Source organism: Lepidochelys kempii, chromosome 9 (genome assembly GCF_965140265.1).
Source record: "Lepidochelys kempii isolate rLepKem1 chromosome 9, rLepKem1.hap2, whole genome shotgun sequence".
Lineage (NCBI taxonomy): Eukaryota > Metazoa > Chordata > Testudines > Cheloniidae > Lepidochelys > Lepidochelys kempii.
Window position 1 is genome coordinate 11,847,563 of NC_133264.1, and position 22,451 is coordinate 11,870,013.

The window sequence follows — 22,451 nt, forward strand, 5'->3', positions numbered from 1 at the left end:
AATCAAAACAGCTCTGTTAACTTTAGTGGAGCTCTGCCAGGTTACACTAGCTGAGGTTCTGGACCTATGGCATCTTATAAATACATGGAAGAGAACAATAAACTCACTCCCCAATCTCTAGAGAAAAGACATGGTGAATTATCAGCAAGGTAAAGAAGAAGACACCAGGGAAGATGACATTGTGGGTTACTTTACAAAGAATATGGGCAGGAACCAAGAGAACTAGCAGAGGGCAAAATAGCATATATTAAATAGATAAAAATATTCCAGAAAACTGGCATAACACTTCCCCCACATGGATCCCTCATAATCTGATTTTCTACACAGTTTGTAAAAGGTGCAAAAGAGATCAGATAATTAATCCTCTTTCAGTATGTTGCTTAGAATCTACAAATCTCTCTTTTATGGTACTGAACAATTATCTTCTTGTAAACTCCAGCTTCTATCTACTTCTGACTGGCTAAGAATTGCACACATGCTATAATTGCACCACACCCTGACTCACTGGTTTGTCTCATTCACCTGATAATCTTGCTTTTTTTAGCTTGTAAGCTCTTTGGGACAGGAACAGTCATATACCATATGTTTATACAGCACATGGCACAATTATTAATAATGATCTTATTGTCATAATGCCTAGGAGCCCCAGTCATGAACCATTGTGCTAGGCGCTGTACAGACAGAGAACGAAAAGAGAGTCTCTGCCTCAAAAAGCGTACAACCTAAGAAAAGAGATAGGAGCCCGACCAGGTCAGCCTATAGGTGCTTCTACAATAGAATTAGGTAAGTTCATGGAGGATAGATCTATCAGTGACTATTAACGAAGATGGTCAGGGATGCAACCCCATGTGCTGAGTGTCCTTAAACCTCTGGATGACAGGGGATGGATTAGGTGATAAATTGCCCTGTTCTGTTCACTCCCTCTGAGGCATCTGACACTGGCCCTTGCTGGAAGACAGAATACTGGGCTAGCTGGACCATTGGTCTGACCCAGGATGGCTGTTTGTATGTTCTTAAAAATGTTAAATAATAATAACTGCAGCCTGGACGAGAATAAGAATGCTTTGAATCCTCCATTTGCAGAGGAGAAGTGAACACCTGGAAAATCAACACATATTTTCTTCTTTTGGTTTTAAAAATTATATTTTACTTGGGAAAAAAAAAAGAGGCGTACACAATAAAATGAATCCTATAAAATGACACGAATTAAACAAGGCTGTAGGGCACAATGTAACCCCTCGTATGATATGTGCACCCCAATCCATACCGTCTTCCCTGACTGTGGAGAAGGCTTTAAAATGTCGTGAAAACCATGTCTGTGTTTTCTTCCGCAGGTATCCTGAAGCAATAGCTCTGAGAGAGGCAAACGGCCCAGTCCAGCTCAATGGGTTGCGGACTCTGAAACCGGAAAGTGGCATTTAAAATAGCTATATATATATATATATATATGCTATTTCACCGTTGGTCATTTTGGCAGAAACCTCCAGCTCAAGGCTCTTCACCCACCTCCCTCCTCTCCATCTCCTCCTTCTCTCCATCCCCGCACTAACGACTCCTCCCCTCCCTGTCCTCTCCCCCACATTAGTGACTCCCCACTCGTACCCTCCCTTTCATCCCCGCCCCTTGGTGATGGCTCCTCTCACTCATGATTTCCCCAGCCCCTCCTCTCTCTAGTTACTCCCCTCCTACGAATTCCATTCCAATCCGTAGTACTTTCCTGGCATGGCAAGCTGTGCAAATCCCGGCAAAGGGCAAGGAAGCGATCCCTTAGCGTCTGTCACCGATCTGCCTTCCATGGGCTTTCCAGTGAGCCTGGGGGTTTAGCTGCAGCATCGCTTTGTACACAGCATCAGCAGCAATATTTGCTCCTCTCCAGAGCTCCGAGGCTCATGCGCCCTGGCAGAGATACTAGAGGCAGTTTCCCCGAGTCTCCTCCCCTATTCCTCCCCCTGATCTGCAGTCACTTCCTGCAGCTGTTTCCCTCTGTCCGGTTGTTCTGACTTTTCTGACTGCCGGCCCCTCAGCTCTAGTGGGGAGCAACCCGACTTAAGTTGTCATGAAAAAGGAAGAAAGGAGGAGGTGAAGATCTCAGCTGGGGATGTGCAGGGCTGGCCAGCTCTAGGTACAGGGGATTGCCTGCAGATTGCTTCTCTGAGTCCCTGCTCCCAGAACCAGGGGATTCTAGTAAGTGCATTATACTTGGGTGTATGCATTTATTAGAGTAGTCAGGACATTGGCAATAATAGGGAGGTAAATCTCACCACAAGCAGTGTTATGTATATGTTCCACTTGTTCATTTGTGGGATTTTCCATGTTTGTTTTGAATGTGGGTATTTATGTTGCATGTATGTTTTGCATGTCTGCATATTGCATCAGTTTTTGGATGCTATGTTTTGCATGTATGTTTCCCAAATTGCATCTTGAATTCTCTCTTGAATTGCAACCATTTCAAGATAACAACAGATGCATCCGATTTTAATTAGAATGTAAGTCATGGGGATTGTAAAGCTTCCAATTTTGCATAAATACATTTGCTAGAATGTCAGTTTTTACATCATGATGTATAGTCTCATAATGATGTATTAGGTAACAAAATGTTTCCTTGCCCTTTGTGTTACTTGTTTTGCATCTACAGAAGTCTAGAGTCAGTGACCACTGTCATGAAAGTTGTTTCCATTCTAATGCCCTGTGTTCAGTCACTTAGTACTGTATGAAGCCTTCATCTTTCAGGCTGAAATTTGTCAGGCTTGATCTCTGACCAAGGGTGAATGTATTGGGAAAGTTTCAGTAAAAACAAGTACATTCATTCTGGAGTACGAGAAGCCTGGAGAAAAAAAATACACTTTCTCATTTAAAAAATAAATAAATAAATAGTGACTGTTTGATTAACTCCATCACTGAAACAGCTGGAAACAGTCAGGAAAACTTGGCACAGAAATTTGATTTGACTGAGTTATGAGCTTTTAAAAAATTGCACTCAGCCTTTGTAGAGTGCATTTCATAAGGAATTTTCCCACTATATTCATAAAATCTGCCACTAAGGAAGGCTGTATCGTGTGTACGTGCTTGACGAACTTAACTGTGCTGTGAAAAGCTTTTGGGCCTAGATCGTGCCTGACATTTTTCTCGGGGTTGCAGAGGGTAGTGAATGTATAGAACCTTCCTCCCCTCTTGTATGGCACACACAAAGGCCAGGTACAATTGTGATCTCTGTGTTCAGGGAAGTGCAGAATCAGCTCCTTCCATACTCTCCCAGGGGCACACAGCACTCTAAAGGGGTAGGAAGTAGGTGGACTTACCTGGCTGAATCCCTCTGCATTGTCCTGTGGAACACACAGGAGGAAGTGTGCTGAAACCCATAACGATGTGTAGCAGTGGGCATGACAGTGAGATCCAGGAGGCGTCCTGTCTTCCGGTGGCAGAATGCCTCCTGGAACTCACCCTGGGGAACTGCAGCTCCAGTTGTGTCTTAAAGGCACAACTGAGCCTTTACTGAAGTTGGGCAGAGAATAATGCAGGGTCATTGGTCATCTCGTAAGCTAAAAATGGCATGGCTTCTAAAGGGAGAGGGAATCTCTCCTGCTAACTTCCTACAGTGTGGAGATGTAGTACATTGTGGACCTAGTAAGGTGGATGGGGTGTTACAGTGGGGCCTAGACAAGTAGTTCTAGATATGGATCTTCTTTTTCTTACATATTTCTCTAAACCAGCCAACTAAAAACATCCTAGCACTGTGCCTTTAAAGAAAAATCAACATTCCTGTCAAAAGTCAGGAAATGGTAATGTTAAAATTGCATATGTAACCTTAATTCTGCCCCGTAATCCACTTAATCCACTGCAAAAAGTCTTTAATTACATACCATTTCTCAAATAAGGTCATGTCATAATTTTTTCCCCTACATGTTGTAGTGCTGTGAACTGTACTGTGTATGATAGCCAGAGTTCATGAAACTAATAGCAGACACTTCTTATACAAGATACAGCAGATTGGGCCTGGTTCTCATTTACTCCAAAGCTACTTTAGACTGTGCTTGCTTTGTAAAGTAGGCTTAAAGTGAGAGTAAACTATATTTACATCTAATTTAAGGCCACTTTCCATTGCTGGAACAGTGTAAACTGCTTTTACCGCAAATGAAAATCACTTCATTATATATAATAGAGTAATAATACAAATTTGCTGGCATGTCTAGGTCATCTAAATGTGTAGCTAAATTAATTTTATAGGTCCAAATTATGTAACCCATGATCACAAATGAATAACTCTTTGTTCCACCTGTCATTCCATTGAAATTAATGGGACTACCTGCAGAGTACAATACTACTCAATGTGAGTAAGGGGGGCTGACTCTGTCTCAGAGTTAACAGTTATGCCCTGAGCTGAACCCATGGTAAACTATACTGGTGGTTAGAAACAATATTATATAGTACATAGTTGTTGACTCAATGATTAAGATAGTTATAGAGAGAAGAGAATTTATTTATAAAAAGTGAAAGAGCATTATCCCATGGACTGTTATCCCAATGGGATAACTCAAATGCTTAAAGTGAAGCACAGGCTTAAGTTCTTTGCTGGATCAGAACCAGAGTGTGCAACACTTTGCAGGACTGTACCTTAAAACAGTAAAGATTGTTCTCATCACTGAGTTAATGAAAAGAGTAAGTATAAACACATTTTAAAAATGAGAAGAAATGGCACCTGTACATGCGATTGATTACTCGTGTGAATGACAGCTTAATACTGTGAATAAAGGGGTCACAATCTGCTCCTAAGATTATACAGAAAAATTGTATAGTATTGAGAAACACTACGAAAGCATGTCATTAAAGATTGTGCTGTAAAAGGATACAAGCCAAAGGGCAATGTTAAGGCTGCGAGAGCAACCTTAACTATGTCATTTCACGGCTTTGAGTGCTTACTGTTCTCTTAACAGACTTTTAGATGCAATTATATTAAAATCCAGACACTGTGCTGAGAAGAGAAGAAATGTTAATGAATCTTCAGCTCTGTGAGCTTTGAGCAATCTTTATTCCTGGAGAAAAAGCATTCCTGAGCAGAGGCTTCAAAGCATGATGCATTTATGGTTTTCACTAGCTTCCAGTGATATGATTTCCTTTCATTTCCTAAAGTCATTGCTGTTACAGACATTTAATATGATCTGATGATGTTCTAAGGCATTGTTCTAGACTTGTACTGACATTGTTTTACCAGGTTTCAGAGTAACAGCCGAGTTAGTCTGTATTCGCAAAAAGAAAAGGAGTACTTGTGGCACCTTAGGGACTAACCAATTTATTTGAGCATAAGCTTTCGTGAGCTACAGCTCACTTCATCGGATGCATACTGTGGAAAGTTTAGAAGATCTTATTATATACACACAAAGCATGAAAAAATACGAAAAAATACCTCCTCCCACCCCACTCTCCTGCTGGTAATAGCTTATCTAAAGTGATCACTCTCCTTACAATGTGTATGATAATCAAGTTGGGCCATTTCCAGCACAAATCCAGGTTTTCTCCCCCCCCGCCCCCACCACACAAACTCACTCTCCTGCTGGTAATAGCTTATCTAAAGTGACCACTCTCCTTGCAAAAAGAAAAAATGTAAGGAGAGTGGTCACTTTGGATAAGCTATTACCAGCAGGAGAGTGGGTTTGTGTGTGTGGGGGGTGTGTGTGTGAGAAAACCTGGATTTGTGTTGGAAATGGCCCAGCTTGATTATCATACACATTGTAAGGAGAGTGATCACTTTAGATAAGCTATTACCAGCAGGAGAATGGGGTGGGAGGAGGTATTTTTTCATGCTTTGTGTGTATATAATAAGATCTTCTAAACTTTCCACAGTATGCGTCCGATGAAGTGAGCTGTAGCTCACGAAAGCTTATGCTCAAATAAATTGGTTAGTCTCTAAGGTGCCACAAGTACTCCTATTGTTTTACCAGTCACATTGTAACTTTATAATCTGATTATTATTGGCTTGCAGTGTCAATATGATAATATAAAAAAATTGGTCAGTTTCTTTCAAATGCTCTATTGAGTGGAAGTGAAAGGACTCTCTGGGAGAAATGCTGGCCTAATTAAAATCAATGAAAGTTTTGCCTTTGACTTTAATGGGGCAAGGATTTCACCTTGTGGGTTTTACCCTGAAGGTCAAAGAGAACACCCACTGATGGTAGACTACAGCTTTATGTTGGGTAGTTCAATCATCACCTTATCTATGTCAATGCAGACGCCATACCAGTGCTACAGATTCATGGCCTTGGAGGCTATTGAATTCTGTGGCTTTTCTGAGACCTTCATATTGGTGCTGGGTCATGACTCCCTTTCCCCTTGCTGTAGCATCACAGTTTGCTAAATATGGAGACCACGGTTATGTAATGGTTATTTAATGGTGAGCATATGTTGGCAATAAGGTCACTGGGATAATTACCTGGTGTCTGATCTTTTTCTGTTAAAGGATTTTATGCAGGCATATAGAATCACTGACAGTGAGGCTAGGAGATGTTACTTGTCCTCAGGCTTAGACCTTCTGTAATGCACATTCCAGCTGAACTCTTTTGGATAGTGTGCAATCAGATTACTTCAGATGGCCTTGTTCAATTAGCAGTTCCTTCAACTGATTATAATGGTGAGTTAGTTACCTTTTTACACAGATGAGACAATGTGGTTCTAGTCTCTGTATCTTTTGACTGGTAAAGCCATGGGTTCCCAATAGACTATCTCACCTGATCTCTGATTTCCTTGTCCTCTGGAATTCCCTGTGGCATACTGCCTGCAGTTTTGACTTCTGTCCATCTTGACAATGATGTGACTTTGCCACCATCATTGAGAGATATCACCAATGCTTCACTTAACAAGAGAAAAATGTTAATTATCCTTAGACAGGCAGATGTCCACCCCCCTCCTTAAGAAGCCATCTCTTGACACTGAAGTGCTTGCCAGCTGTCAAATCCCCCACTTTCAGGGAACAAGATTGAGAAGGCTGTGGCTATTCCAGTCCAGGAGCACTTGGACATTAGTGGCATCCTGGATAGTTCCCATTTTACGACTGGCATTTTTTGGATTTGAGATCACACTTGTCAGGCTCACGAATGATCTCCCAGTGGTTTTAAATCAGGATCAGCATGTCATTTTGGTCATGGTGGATTTCTTAACATCTTTTTATATGAGTGACCATGGTTGCTGCTTTGACAGCTAAGGAACATAGCTAGTGTGTCCGGAGTTGCTCTGCAGTCTTACCTAGAAGAGAGGAGTCAGTCCATGGTGATAATATGGGATTTGAAATGCTGTGTCCTTCATAGAATCATAGAATCATAGAATATCAGGGTTGGAAGGGACCCCAGAAGGTCATCTAGTCCAACCCCCTGCTCGAAGCAGGACCAATTCCCAGTTAAATCGTCCCAGCCAGGGCTTTGTCAAGCCTGACCTTAAAAACCTCTAAGGAAGGAGATTCTACCACCTCCCTAGGTAACGCATTCCAGTATTTCACCACCCTCTTAGCGAAAAAGTTTTTCCTAATATCCAATCTAAACCTCCCCCACTGCAACTTGAGACCATTACTCCTCGTTCTGTCATCTGCTACCATTGAGAACAGTCTAGAGCCATCCTCTTTGGAACCCCCTTTCAGGTAGTTGAAAGCAGCTATCAAATCCCCCCTCATTCTTCTCTTCTGCAGACTAAACAATCCCAGCTCCCTCAGCCTCTCCTCATAAGTCATGTGCTCCAGCCCCCTAATCATTTTTGTTGCCCTCCTCTGGACTCTTTCCAATTTTTTAACATCCTTCTTGTAGCGTGGGGCCCAAAACTGGACACAGTACTCCAGATGAGGCCTCACCATCAAAGGTCCCTTTATCACCCATGTTGTTCCATATATATACTGAGCTCTTTTAACCAGATAATTCCTTACTATGGGATGTAGGCACAGCTGTACATCTGTTGCCCTGTGGACTGCACAGTTCAAGTCTCTGGCCTGGAGGGTTGTTTGAACTATCTTCTCTGGACACATTAAAACTTCTGTGTTCCCAGGATTGGTTATGAAGTCTTGCTGCTGGATAGAGTTAGTTACTACAAGAAGGCTCATTCTAGTTGAGAGGGTGTGATTAGAAGCAGTGAGTCAGTCATGCCCTCTCTAGGAAGTTCCACCCCCACCCTCCATGTGTTCCATGTGATAGGAACTTTTTTGCACTTGCACTGCACAGTTTGCACAGGTGATGGACAGGAGATTTATTTCAGGGTAACCTCACAACAGCAAACCCTGCCTTTGTGTCTCATATGCTCAGCTGATGAAATTCCCTCTCGTGAGGGCTAACAGCAGAGCTGCTCCACTGTTTGCCACTTGTTCGGAATCCAGCATCCCTTTTCTCACTGGTCTAACAGTCACGTTCACATTCTGTCCACTCGGCATTCTTTGCTCTGGCTGCCCGTGCAGTGGGACACTAATTGTTAGCTGGTACTGTTGGTTTTTAAAGGCTGCAACAAGGTAGGCTCCCTGACTATATTTGAAACGTCTTCCTTGAACTTCATCTTGAAGCGGATCTCTGCTATGACACGATTATCCTTTTAGGAACCCCACCAACGTACTTAGAATATGCAATTAGTGTCTTTGTTGTGCTGGGCCCTAGGGTGTGGAATTCACTTCACCATATAACCCAGCAGTCCATCTCTCAGCCCACCATTAAACACCTCCCCTCCTTCGGTGTCTTTTAGAACAACCACTTCCCTCTAATTGCAACTTTTCCATCCATTCCCTTCTTTCCTCTTTAGCTTCTGCATTGAACATCCTCAAATTTATTTCAGTTGTTAATTTTAGTGAGGTTCTTTGGGGGTTTTTGGATTGCATTTGAATTAATATTTAGAAATTGATTTTAGTAGGGAGCACAGCACCTTGACAAGGGAGGTGCATTGCAGAAATAGAACATTCAAAAGGCTTTATTGTCCACCCATTTCCAAAGGCATGTATATGTGTGCTTCATTTTTTGTGGGTTTTCCCCCCTTTAGACCCTAGAAATACTCAGAAAACTTTAAAGCAATATTGTTCACTGGAACTTGAGCTTCGGTTCTGCAGCTTGTCCTGTACAGGCCCAGGGATTTGCTTACAAGGAGCCAATTGCAGAACTGGGGTCCGTGTGTGCAAAAACAACAACACAAACATTTTCAAAAGTGCCTAAGTGGCTTAGACTCCTAAATCCCATTTTCAAAAGTGTCTGAGGTGTCCAAGTACCTAAGGCCCATTCACATAGGTTCTCACAGGCCAGAATTTGAAAGGTATTTAGGCACCTAAAGATGTAAATAAGTGCCTCATGAGACTTTCAGAAGTGCCTAAGTAGGTTAGATGCCAACCTCATATTGATTTCAGTAGGAGTTAGGTGTCTAATCTGTTTAGGTGCTTTTGGAAATCCCAGTAGGCACCTATGTGCATCTTTAGGTGCCTAAATACCTTTGAAATCTGGCCCTCAGGCATAAATACTTCTGAGGATCTGGGCCTAAGAACCACAGTCACTTTTGAAAATGGGTCTTAGGCACCTAAGATACTTCTGAAAATGTTACTTGCAATATAAATTAAGGATTGCCTATTTAGAAAAGTAAGGGTAGGTCCCTGTATTTAAATCACTTTTTCTTAAAGATAGTACAAATATGGCATCCCGGAATGCAATTTTAGCTTGATGTGATTTGAAATGGCCAAGATATCAAATCCTGTTTATTGGTAAGTGGGGTTATGATGAGAAGCTAACATAATCTTAACGAAAGTGGCTCTGTCTTGATTCACACTAATACTTCCACTTTGCATTAACCTAGCAATGTTCATCACAGGGTTTCAACACAATTTGCAAACATCAATTAATTAAGCCTTTCAAAGCTTCTTGTTGGAAATTTAAGGGGGTTCCTAAGAAATAAACTGATTGAGAAATAAACTGAATAAGTGCTAATCTGAGATAATCTTCCAAACCTAAGAAAATATGAAGTAGTTTTTAATATTGCATTGTACTTAGTAAAATCTGCCAGAAGAAGAGACAGATATCCAAATGCTTTCAATAGCAAATGCCTCAGGAAAATGGTAGGTATTAAATTGAATGAAGTTGTAACAAATGAGGAGATTTGTCAAAGTTCAACAACTTTTTAACTCCAAAGTTATCCAGAGAAGACAATGTAAATATCTGGGATGTATTAAGAATGTAACCAGAGCATCTGCCATGGCAGGCGTACCATTGGGCAACTGGAGGAATACGCAAGAGAGGCGGAGTGAAAGAATCCCTCCATTGAACATGAGAGAGGGATGACTATGGGACTTAACACAGAGGACATGCAAAGAGCAGCCCAGGACAGACAGGGATGGCAGGGTCTTATACATGCTCTAAGCGATGTTTGATAGTGTGAAAAGGATTCAGATACTCAGTAGGTGAAGGCATGGAGAAACTGCTCAAGGTCATGCCACAAGACAGTTGCAGAGTGTGGAATGGAACCCAGAGGAAGTGACTCCTGATACTGTTGTCTACTGGTTAGAACAAGGTGTCTCCCTCAGTGTTTTTATTTACTGGAAAAAAGTCAATTTTGACATATTTTCCTGAAGTTGATATATAGGAAGGCTTTGTATGGGGTTTACTATTCAGAACATACACAGCTACTTCCAAATGATTGACAAGGTACCAAGCAACAACACATATTGCAGTATTAGTTTATTTCTTAGATTGTGAACTCGTTGGCACAGAGCCCACCGCTTCTTGGGTTTGGGAAAGGGCCTAAGGCCCCAGTACTGCACGTGTTTACCCTTGGGAGCAATGCTTCAATGGGCCTCTGCATGAGCTCAGCAGTGAGTCACTGCACAAACAAATGTAGGCTCAGGGCCTCCCATGGTAGCACAAATATGGCAGAATGATATTTTCTTGCATCTGGAAGCTTATGCCTGGTGAGTTCTCATTTTGTTTGTTGTTCAGATATTATAAGTTTTTAGTAGTCCACTTAAATTTCCAGGAGGATGTCATTGCCTTTATTAATAGCTAAACCCAGATTTTAATCTGTGTCGTCTTGCCTAAAAAAATATCTGAGGCTGGATTAACAGGCTGACTGCAGCAGCTTTGCCCTGCTCCAGTGAAGCAGAAGCTATAAACTCATCTTAACTTCTCGTTAAACTGGGTTCATGGCTGCTTTGCATTGTTGGAGGGACACAGAGCAGCTGGAGTGAAAGTGGCAAAGTTGGCCCCAATCTTGAACATTCACACTGTGAAAAGGATGCTGTTTATTTGAGCCTGTGTCTTTTTTCTGCTTCAGAGCTGAAGAAGAGTTCTTCCTCCTTCAACAGTAACATGCCAGCAGTCCTCCCAGCCAATGATTGTTTTGCAGCAGGCAGGACTTCCTCCTCATCCTCGTCCTGAGAAGCCTTCATCTCTTCCTATGTCAGTGGCCACAAGGCCAAGAGCCAACTCACCACTGTCCCCACAGAAACCTTTTGGACTAGGGCCTTCCTTGCAGCACTCACAAGAAGAGGAGCTGGCAAAGGATCCTGTGCTGGAGGAACTATGTAAGCCTCTGTGTTGTAAACTTTGCAATGTCACTCTGAATTCAGCACAGCAAGCCCAGGCGCATTACCAGGTAAGGAGAAGCAAAAGAAGAAAGATGTTCAGATTAGTTGTTCCTGTGAGGTGTCTACCACTCTTTCAATATGAGATGTAGGGCAAGCCTTATGAATTGTAGGGCTGCAACCTGCCATAAGTGAGGGAGTCATGTGCCAGGACTTCCTCCCCTTCTGGTCCCACTGCCAGAGGCAGGTGGGGCATGTGGGCAGATGAAGCCCCTCTTTTTGCTCCCATGCCTGAAGGAGGGTTACTGAGGTTATACAGGGTTTAAGAGTGGGGCCCTAATGAGTTGCTTGTCCTCTTTTTGCTTTAGGCTGGAGCTCATCACAATTTTTTCATCAAAACTTTTTTTCCATCATGAAAAATGTTGCCCTTTCAACCAAAATAATGGAAAATGTATTTGTTAAAGTTTTTCATTCCTCCCCCCGTCACAGGAGAATGAGAAAGCAAAACCCCGTGCGCTTTGGTCCTGAGTGGAAGTGGGGAATCTGGGGAATAAAGGGCGAAAGGCAGCAGGAATCTAACCAGATTCTCCAGTTCAACTAAGGCCAACAGAAAGTTCTGATTTTCCTTCCAGTTCTAATTTAAAAATATATTTTAAAAATGTTGATTACCCATCTTTTCTCCCAGCTTTGCTGCTTTTATCAGCGGATGCCAGTTTAGCAGGTTTATGTCCCCCGGGAGACTGATTGAACAGGCTCTGTTGAGACTGGGGAGTATGCTCTTTGTAACTCAGACAGCAGAGGGTGCTTTAAGAATGAAGTCACTACCTTGCTCTTCACACCAAACACCATGCATATGGTTCACTTGAACTGGTCTTGTCTCTGAGTGGGGCTTCATTATACAAATGGGGGTGTAGTATATGACAGACACCATTGGATTAGCCAGCTTCTCTACCCCAATGTACATTTCTTTTGATATGATTCATGATATGGGTCCCCAGAGATCATCTCTCACTTTTCAGAGTAACAGCCGTGTTAGTCTGTATTCGCAAAAAGAAAAGGAGTACTTGTGGCACCTTAGAGACTAACCAATTTATTTGAGCATAAGCTTTCGTGAGCTACAGCTTACTTCATCAGATGCATACTGTGGAAACTGCAGAAGACATTATATACACAGAGACCATGAAACAATACCTCCTCCCACCCCACTCTCCTGCTGGTAATAGCTTATCTAAAGTGATCACTCTCCTTACAATGTGTATGATAATCAAGTTGGGCCATTTCCAGCACAAATCCAGGTTTTCTCACCCTCCCCCCCCCCCCCCCACAAACTCACTCTCCTGCTGGTAATAGCCCATCCAAAGTGACCACTCTCTTTACAATGTGTATGAAAATCAAGGTGGGCCATTTCCAGCACAAATCCAGGTTTTCTCAGCCCCCCCCCCCCAAACTCACTCTCCTGCTGGCAATAGCTCATCCAAACTGACCACTCTCCTCACAATGTGTATGATAATCAAGGTGGGCCATCTCCAGCATAAATCCAAGTTTAACCAGAACGTCTGAGGGGGGAGGGTTAGGAAAAAACAAGGGGAAATAGGCTACCTTGCATAATGACTTAGCCACTCCCAGTCTCTATTTAAGCCTAAATTAATAGTATCCAATTTGCAAATGAATTCCAGTTCAGCAGTTTCTCGCTGGAGTCTGGATTTGAAGTTTTTTTGTTGTAAGATAGCGACCTTCATGTCTGTAATTGCATTACCAGAGAGATTGAAGTGTTCTCCAACTGGTTTATGAATGTTATAATTCTTGACATCTGATTTGTGTCCATTTATTCTTTTATGTAGAGACTGTCCAGTTTGACCAATGTACATGGCAGAGGGGCATTGCTGGCACATGATGGCATATATCACATTGGTAGATGTGCAGGTGAACTAGCCTCTGATAGTGTGGCTGATGTTATTAGGCCCTGTGATGGTGTCCCCTGAATGTGGGCACAGTTGGCAACGGGCTTTGTTGCAAGGATAGGTTCCTGGGTTAGTGGTTCTTGTTATACCAATAAAATAAAAACCAGCAGGATCTTATTAAAGGGAAAAAGGCAAAATACCACATTTATTGTGAATACAGAAAGAATCATAGTAAGCAGTTAGTTATAGCTATAACATTCCATTCAATCTCATATTTATTCACACATTCATTCATACAAACACACCCACACACCCACACACAGGTTCTGCAAGGTTGTTATAGTTACCAGCCTTAGAGTTGCTCATGCCAAGCCACTGGCCAGGTGGCCTGGACATGAGGAGGGAGCAGGGCCTTGTCAGATGCTCATCTGATGCTCCTGGAAGTTGGTTTGCAGAATCAGACCCCAAAGTTCTCACTTTTTAGAGTCTATTTTTATAGGAATTTCTTCCTATGGCAGTCTATGGGAATTGCTTCATCATGCTGTTGCTGAATCAATCAGCAGATAGCACATTCCTGACGGCTCCAAGATGTTATCTTGTTCTTTGGTTCTCCCATTCTTGAGGCTGTTGGGTGGATTCCAGTCTGCCCTCCGGGGGGTCCTCTGGTTATTTCCACTTGACGCCTTCTTCAGCCGATGGACACTGGATTCTTAGGCTGGCACCTCCCTGATCATTCAGTTATTATCTACACCAAGCATCCATCCACATACATCCTCTATCTCTATTTTAATCACAGTTGTTAATACAACAAAAGGGCGGGGAGTCTCTGGGTGCTGTTTCTGTTGTTAGAGTATTGCTTTGAGTCTCTCTCTCTGTGAATTGCTTTGAGAACAGACTCTGTCTTAGAATGTACTAACACAGTTAGCAGCTTGCAAGTTTCACACATAGAGGGAGAGAAACAGTACCAAAAACCAAGAGACCTCTTAATTAGTAATACCCTGGAATTTAAACTCTGGGGAATCAAACTCATTTGTGATTTTAATACAGAACTTCTTTAATATGATCCAACATTCTGTTGTGTGGTATGTGGTTGTTGATGAGTATTTGCTTCAGGTTGGGGGGCTGTCTGTAGGCAAGGACTGGCCTGTCTCCCAAGATTTGTGAGAATGCTGGGTCATCCTTCAGAATAGGTTGTAGATCCTTAATAATGCGTTGGAGGGGTTTTAGTTGGGGGCTGAAGGTGACGGCTAGTGGCGTTCTGTTATTTTCTTTGTTAGGCCTGTCCTGTAGTAGGTGACTTCTGGGAACTCTTCTGGCTCTATCAATCTGTTTCTTCACTTCCGCAGGTGGGTATTGTAGTTGTAAGAATGCTTGATAGAAGATGTCAAGAATTATAACGTTCATAAACCAGTCGGAGAACACTTCAATCTTTCTGGTCACACAATTACAGACATGAAGGTCGCTATCTTACAACAAAAAAACTTCAAATCCAGACTCCAGCGAGAAACTGCTGAATTGGAATTTGTTTGCAAATTGGATACTATTAATTTAGGCTTAAATAGAGACTGGGAGTGGCTAAGTCATTATGCAAGGTAGCCTATTTCCCCTTGTTTTTTCCTAACCCTCCCCCCTCAGACGTTCTGGTTAAACTTGGATTTATGCTGGAGATGGCCCACCTTGATTATCATACACATTGTAAGGAGAGTGGTCAGTTTGGATGAGCTATTGCCAGCAGGAGAGTGAGTTTGTGGGGGGGGGAGGGGTGGGGGGGGTGAGAAAACCTGGATTTGTGCTGGAAATGGCCCAACTTGATTATCATACACATTGTAAGGAGAGTGATCACTTTAGATAAGCTGTTACCAGCAGGAGAGCGGGGTGGGAGGAGGTATTGTTTCATGGTCTCTGTGTATATAATGTCTTCTGCAGTTTCCACAGTATGCATCCAATGAAGTGAGCTGTAGCTCACGAAAGCTTATGCTCAAATAAATTGGTTAGTCTCTAAGGTGCCACAAGTACTCCTCATCTCTCACTTTGTGCTTCTGCCTGGTAAGAACACCATCATATTGGACGCTCAACTTCTCACAACTTCTAGTTATGATCATTTGGGGTGGGTGGTCTAAGAGTCTTCAATTCACTCCCCCTTCCCAAGTCCAACAGAGTGCCAGTTTGCTGACCTTTGGGTATGTTGCAATAATTTTCACTTTGGTTTTTCTAGAGGAGTGTACTGAACAGGAAGGGCTTTAATGAGATGGGGCGACCTGAGTGTCTTTCTGTATTACTGGGATGGATTTTCAAAGCAGCTTCTAATTTTTGCAGGCAGAATTTTGTAGGTTCATCCCTTAGGTTTGCTGGCTGGCCTGGAAAGCATGTCCCATGTTATCTCCCTGGAGCCTCTCTTTTCCCTGGTCTGCTTCAGGAGTCTCCTTCCCAGCTACCTTCTGCCTTCAGGGATGGTCTGAAGGTGCAGGCCTCTCTGTGTTTTCTTTCCCAGAGAGGAAACACCCAACTACCTCTCTCCTAGGTCTCCTCTCCTTATTGCTTTGCAGCCTTTCTTTATAGAAGCCACCCAGGTTGGTTCTTCAGAGCTGGGTCTAATCCTCAATTACCTGTCTTCACGCCAGGTGCAACAGAATGGGCTAATTGGGCTCCCCTTCACCCTTTCACTGCTAGTGTCAGGAGGTACATACCTCATCCTGAGACCCAGCCCTGCCAGGTACTGAGCATCTCATGAGGAATCTCAAGCACTCTAATCTCCCATTGCAATCAATGGGAGTTGAGATTGCTCAGCCCCTCTCCGGATCAGAGCCTGTATCCGAGCTGCTGATGTCATGACTACGTTTACATTTCAGCCTCTTAGCTGAGTCCTCTAGCTGCTATATACAGGTGGCACGCTACCACCTGGACAGTGATTAATTTGAGTTCTGTTTCCAGGGTAAAAACCATAGTAAGAAACTTCGGAATTACTATGCTGCAAATAGTTGCCCAGCTCCTGCCAGAATGAGCAATTCAGTGGAGCCTGCCGTGCCTCAGATTGTCTCCCATCCAGCTCAGGTAAGGCCTGGAGAGATGAGCGAGGCTGTGCTGCTTACATGTTCAGTACCCCCTATGACAAGGGTAACTAGGTCTCATGCTTTGGGGTGGGATTGCTGCAGGGGTCAGAGGAATCTTCCCCACTATGTCCAGCATGGTGCAATTGGACTGGTGTGTGCCTTTACATTCTTCTGAAGCATCAGGTATTGACCGCTCCTGGATACAGGGGACTTGACTCACTGAGCCACTGATCTAATCCTGTATGGCAAATCCTATGATACCTGTGTGAATCAGATGCTGTGCTGATTATGGCTGTTTAAAGCCATGGAAAACACTCATCGTCATGTCCTTCATTTGTGTGTGTTTGTGGAATATCCTCCCCTTGCCTAGCCATCTCCTGTGCATCGAAGTGAGGCTGCACCTCGGTGCTTATGTAGAAAAGGTGCTTAGATTCTAGCACCAACTGCACTGGGCCATCATTTCCCTCCCTAAATAGCTACTTTTGTGGCACTTTCTCCAATCGCAGCATGAGTGAATGGCCCCCTCTGGGGTCCAGATTAATGCTGTCCCATGAACTGCCCAATGGCAGGCACATGTAGAGCAAGAGTGCATGCCGCATTAGCTCAAGGGGTAAATCAAATGTTCTCCACACCTGACACTTGCATGTCATTGCGTGTTGGTCAGCAGGGATCAAAGCTGGGGCCTTCAGCACCAAAAGCATGGGCCTCTACCACTTAAACTAAAGGAGAATGAATTCCTTAACTGTGAGTAAGTAGTAGGTTGTTATATGGTTGCTGGGGCCAGACACTGAGGCTGTGGGAGACCTGTTGACATGCAAAAAGAACCTAATCCAAAGCTTACTGAAGTGAATGGGAGTCTTTCCATTAGCTTCAGTTGGCATTAGAGCAGGCCCTGCCCCAAGCCCTTGCATGTTACAAGTGTACTTTGCTGCTTCCCAACAGCTGGGGTGGCTGCTCTGCCTTGTTTGAGGAACTAATTCTCAGAAAAAAAGAAAGCCAGGTTTGAGCCAGCTGCGTAGAAGATGTTCATATTGTACGATGCAAGCCAGAATTCTAGAGTTTTTTTGGGAGGAGGGTCTAGTTAGAAGCATATGAAGTATCAAAACGAGGGCCAAAGAAACTGCACCTTAGAAAGTGTAGCACTGGCAAGGTCAATGAGTAAATCATGGTTATCCACACTATTTGGGAAATACTGTTTCCTTGGTGATGTACAAAACACCAAAAAGATTCAGTTACTGCCCCAATCAGCTTACATTCTAAGTAGACAGACAAGATCACGCCCCATAATGCACTGGGAAATCCTGAGGACTGAGCTTACTCGGGACTGGATCATTCCTCTAAAATTTGCATATGGAACTCCCGCTGTCCATAGGCAAGGTGTGAGGAGGGGTCAGTTGTTTCTCTGCAACCCGTGGAAGGTTCTTGGCTGGGCTGGAGATCCAGTTAGGGGGTAGGTAGTCTGGACACAGACCGCCCTGAGTGCTGTGGACTCTCCTTTCAGGGAGCTCCCAGGGGCAGAGGTAGGCAGAGGAGTCAAGCCTGTGAGGAAGCTGGAAGTAGGAGCAAGAGGCGCCAGAGCCAGTGCAGAGGTACAGGGCCTCTGCACAGATAGTTTTAATCTCCATTTGATTCTCAGAGATCTGTGTGGATCTTAGGGATGTGCAGGTTCAGGGGGCCAAACTCCCAGCTGGAGCCAAGGAGAGGCAAAACCTACTCCCACAAGGGAAAGAATTTGGGGAACACTGTGCAGTGAACCTGAAGTTCTAATCTTCCACCAGCTTGCTGAGAGGGGTCAACTTCATTGAGCCTGGCTCAGTTATTTCAAAGAATGAAGTCTCCTATGTTTGCATATGAAACTTTCCCTCCCTTTTGCTGATAGATGGGTGCCTCTAAACCAGGAGGCCGAGTGATCATGGCCACAGAGAATGATTACTGCAAGCTTTGTGATGCCTCATTTAGTTCCCCGGCTGTGGCCCAGGCTCACTACCAAGGAAAGAATCATGCCAAGAGGCTACGCCTGGCAGAAGCACAGAGCAACTCATTCCCGTAGGTATTGTTCAACCTTTACATTAAGGCTGGCCTGAACGTGTGCAGCCATGACTCCAGCAATCTCTATTAATGTATCTCAGAGAGCTTTAAAACACAGCTGTATGTATTTTTTTAACCTTCAGGGATACATCAGAACTGGGCAAACGGAGGGCACGGAAAGAAGGGAACGACTATAAGATGATGCAGAATAGAAGAAATGTGTATGCAGTTCAAAACAGTACAGGTACTTGAATGCTTGTGTCACCACTTACATGCTCCATAGGTCGCACAGTGACTATTTCTTAATGGGTTCAATTCTCTTCCATGTCCAAGCTCTGGTTAACACAGAAGCGTGCGTTAGGGAGCTCTTGTTCCGCGGGCTGGTCTGCACTGGTTCTAACTCTAGCGTGAGGGACTGTAACAGGGTGGCCACCTGCAGGGTGGCATGGGGCGACTCTGCAGTAGGCCTGCCTCATTTTGCCCCCTTCTCACAGCTCTTCAAAACTCTACAGCCTCATTTGGCTGCTGCAGTGGCTTGCTGCTATGACTTGGCCCTCCAGCTAAGCCCTTAACAAAAGTATAACTCTCCAGGGAAACAGAGTTCCACATCCATGTTAAAGCCAAACAAAACAGAGCCTTTTCCCCAGTCTCAAACTAGGCCCAACCCCTTCTTCCTAAGGGGCTTCTCTTCTGTCCTCTAATTCTTCTGCTCACCCTCTGGGCTCAGCTTTCAGCCCCTCCCAGGTTCCTTTCCATCACTCCTCTGGGTTCCTTTGGGTTGCTCCCTGGTCTTTCCCAAGCAGGCACTCCTTGGCCTTCCTACCTGGAGTCATCCACAGGTCTCTGCCAGCCTTGTGCTCTCCTCTGGCTCCTCACAGCCTTCCTGCAGCATCAGCCGCCACCACTTCCCCTTTCTTCCCAAACCTAGGGTTAGATATGACAGAGGACTGATTGGGTCACATGAACTTCATTTTCACCATCTGGGGAGGCAAAGCTACTTGTGAAATTGGGGTCCAAGGAGAGGCTGACCTGGGCCCCGTCCAGGGATTGGCTGCTGCAGCCTGCCTGAGGGTTTAGTCACAGCAGACTCTGTTAGAGAGGCGAGTCAGGGCACCTGTTGAACATCTGCGCCAGCCCACATCTAAAGGATCCTCCCCCAGCCTAAAGGGAGTAGCCACTGAGCCCAGGGCTCAGGTAAATTCAGGGGACAATGAATGAAAAGTAGGGATGGGAGTGAGGGGTAAAAGCAGGGAGCCAGAGAGGGACACTCAGCAGAGAATCCTGGACAGTGCCCACTGCTCCTCAAAGGTGTCCAGGGAGCCAGTGGATGCGGCCCAGAGTAATTGTGCCCAGATACGTGACTGGAGGGAGGAGCGAAAATAGGCCCCACAGTCACAGAGCGCCTCCCATCCAGCATCCTTCTCCTAGCATGATGGATGGCCACCTTGGCCAATGATGAGGAGGTCTCGCCACTTCTTGGGGCCACAGATGGGGTGAGTGTAGATCAGGAGGTGCGAGGAAAAAGTACAGCCAGAACCGAAGGAGAAGGTTCTGGAGTAGCCGGAAAAGGGGCTGCAACCTGGTGCACTCGATGTAAATGTGTACCAGGGTCTATGTGACACCGCAAAAATGGCACGTGTCAGGAAGGGGAGTGGGTGAACCATGCCAGGAGTTGCCAGCTCATATCCCTGGTAGGCCGGAGTCCAGGGTAGAATATAGACTGGCCGACCAGGGCTCCTCACCCTCCACAGGTGGTAGAAGGTCTTGCCACTTGGCATCGGGGTGGGACGTGAAGGGTATGGAATATGAACATGTCCAGCTGCTTCCTAGGCTTGATACAGAAACAAACCAACTGCAGGTCATGTAGCTGGCTTGGGTGGTGCGGAGGGGGGGCTTGCAGGGCAGGGGCCTGATAGCGATGTCTGGAGGATCAGAGGTGAGGGGCGGGCAGGGAGCACCCTCCACCAGGGCCTGCTCGAGGAAGGCGTGAGAGACAGGCGATAAGGCTACCCTCACCTCCTGGTGTACACACCGGAGGACACAAGGGGTGGAGAGCCCCATGCACCAACCAAGTGCCAGGGGATTCACCCCGTCCTCCCAGTCGTAATCCAGGAGGTCTTCACTGAGGTGGGGGTTGTGGTCAGTGATGGCATCTGAGTGAGCAGCCCGACCCTGGCTGTGTGTTTACCTCACAAGGGGCATTTGAAGACAGTCAGTGGGTCTATGATTATGCAGTCCCCCTGGCCAAAGCCTCTGTCTAGAAGTGATACAGCAAGCTGCGGTACCACACCCATATTGCTGCAACCTCAGAGGTTGTGCAGGTTGCACGGGTGCTCCATGCCCAAGTTGGGAGCCTTCCATTCCCCACTCCCTTGTCCCCGTACAGTCTGTTTACCTGAGCTTTGTGTAGATGCTGAGTGAGCCCCTCAGTAAAGGAAGCTTTGCAAAGAAAGAAGCTATTTGTGGTGCTAGGGCTTTGTCTGGCTCTCGCTGACTCCACCCATCTGTCCGTCTTGATCCTCCCAGCAGTTAAAGTTACTTCAGTTTGTCAGCCTCTTTTGGTTGGTTGGTTTCTCATCTCGTAACTTAATTTCCCATCTGCCTTTCTCTGTTGCTGCTTTAAGTGGTGGCTATTTCCTGGTGTTTTCTTGGCAAGGGGCCTGAGCTTTTGACTCCGACTGTACCACATCAACCCATGCTCGCATTCTTGCTGGCCAGAATGATAAAGCAGGTTTGCCATCTTCCAAGGCCATCTGTTCCCAGAATCAGTGTCTCTGGTGTTTCAGACTCTGACTTTGCCACCCTTTGAACAAACCCAATATGGGAAAGACAGATTCTGTTCTCTAATTTTGGCTGTGGGGAGGGGGAGAAAAGCACTTTGATTTACTGCAAAACCCTTTAAAAAGAACTTTGATCTAGGAATAAGCAGAGAAAAGCGCATGGGGGAAATTCACCCCTGAGTGACAGTCACTTTGCTCTTGTGCCCAGCCCTGTGCCCAGACAATTCCTCCAGTTCAGAGGAGCCTCTGGCCAGTGCAAGGCTAGCTCTGCCAGCGATGCGTTGCCTCAGCAGAAGCCGGGAGCATTCTAGGGCAGGACAGAGTGACGTGGAGGAGTGGTGGGTTGGAACATGACGAGGGGAGGGTGTTGAAGGTTGACAGACTGGAGGAGGGAAGAGGTGGATCGGGAGCAGAAGGGGATGTGGCTAGGGTGGAGCTCAGGGCTGATGGCAGCAGTGGGGAGTCAGTCCCATTGGTTATGTCTGCACTGCAGCTAGGAGTGAGCCTCCCAGCCCAGGTAGACAGCTTCAAGCGAGTGGGGCTTGAGCTAGTGCACTAAATGTAGCAATGTGGATGTTGTGGCTCAGACTGGAGCTGAGCTCTCAAGCCCACCCAACCCCCTGGGTTTGAGAGCCCTGCTCCAGCATGAGCCACAGCGTCCGCTCTGCTTTTTTTTAGTACACTAGCTCAAGCCCCACGAGTGCGAGTCTGTCTGTCCACGCTGGGAGGCTTGCTCCTAGCTGCAGTATAGACAAACTCAGCGGGCTATAGCAGCAGAAAAAAGGAGTCCTGGGGCTGCTCCAGCTTGCACCTTGGCCCTGAGTAGCAGCAGAAGAGGAGAGGTGAAGTTAGTTCCCTCTCTGTTCCTGAGCCGGCACTAGCCCTAGTGTAGGAATGAATCTGGCCTGATTCTGGTCTCATTTGCTGCAATTTTATATCTGTGTAACTCCACAGAGCGCACACATCAGGTATTCCTGATTTGCAGCTTCCTGTCCAAGAGAGAGAAAAATCAGCCCTTAATTCTATACCATTTAATTTGAAGTATATTTATTAGTGTCTGGATCAGCGGTTTTATTTTTTCTTTGCGGGTCTTTTAATGAGCGCTCGTTAGCTCAGACAGCCCTCTGATGAGTGTTAGTTTAATTCTGTGTTTTCAGCATTGTGTTAGTTAATATAACGGTTC

The 22,451-nt window shown here is 45.0% G+C and overlaps 1 protein-coding gene across 3 annotated transcripts in view; it reads left to right on the plus strand.

Moving 5' to 3' along the window:
- The first annotated feature begins 1,972 nt into the window (after window positions 1–1,972).
- Window positions 1,973–22,451, plus strand: part of ZMAT3 (zinc finger matrin-type 3) — a 62,228-nt gene continuing 41,749 nt past the window's right edge. For all 3 annotated transcript variants that reach the window (XM_073359325.1, XM_073359323.1, XM_073359324.1), the window contains exons 1-5: window positions 1,973–2,184; window positions 11,260–11,580; window positions 16,342–16,461; window positions 18,340–18,506; window positions 18,632–18,732. In XM_073359325.1, coding sequence (XP_073215426.1) covers window positions 11,317–11,580; window positions 16,342–16,461; window positions 18,340–18,506; window positions 18,632–18,732 — 652 coding nt within the window. In that variant the 5' untranslated portion in view covers window positions 1,973–2,184; window positions 11,260–11,316. The remainder of the gene's footprint in view (window positions 2,185–11,259; window positions 11,581–16,341; window positions 16,462–18,339; window positions 18,507–18,631; window positions 18,733–22,451) is intronic.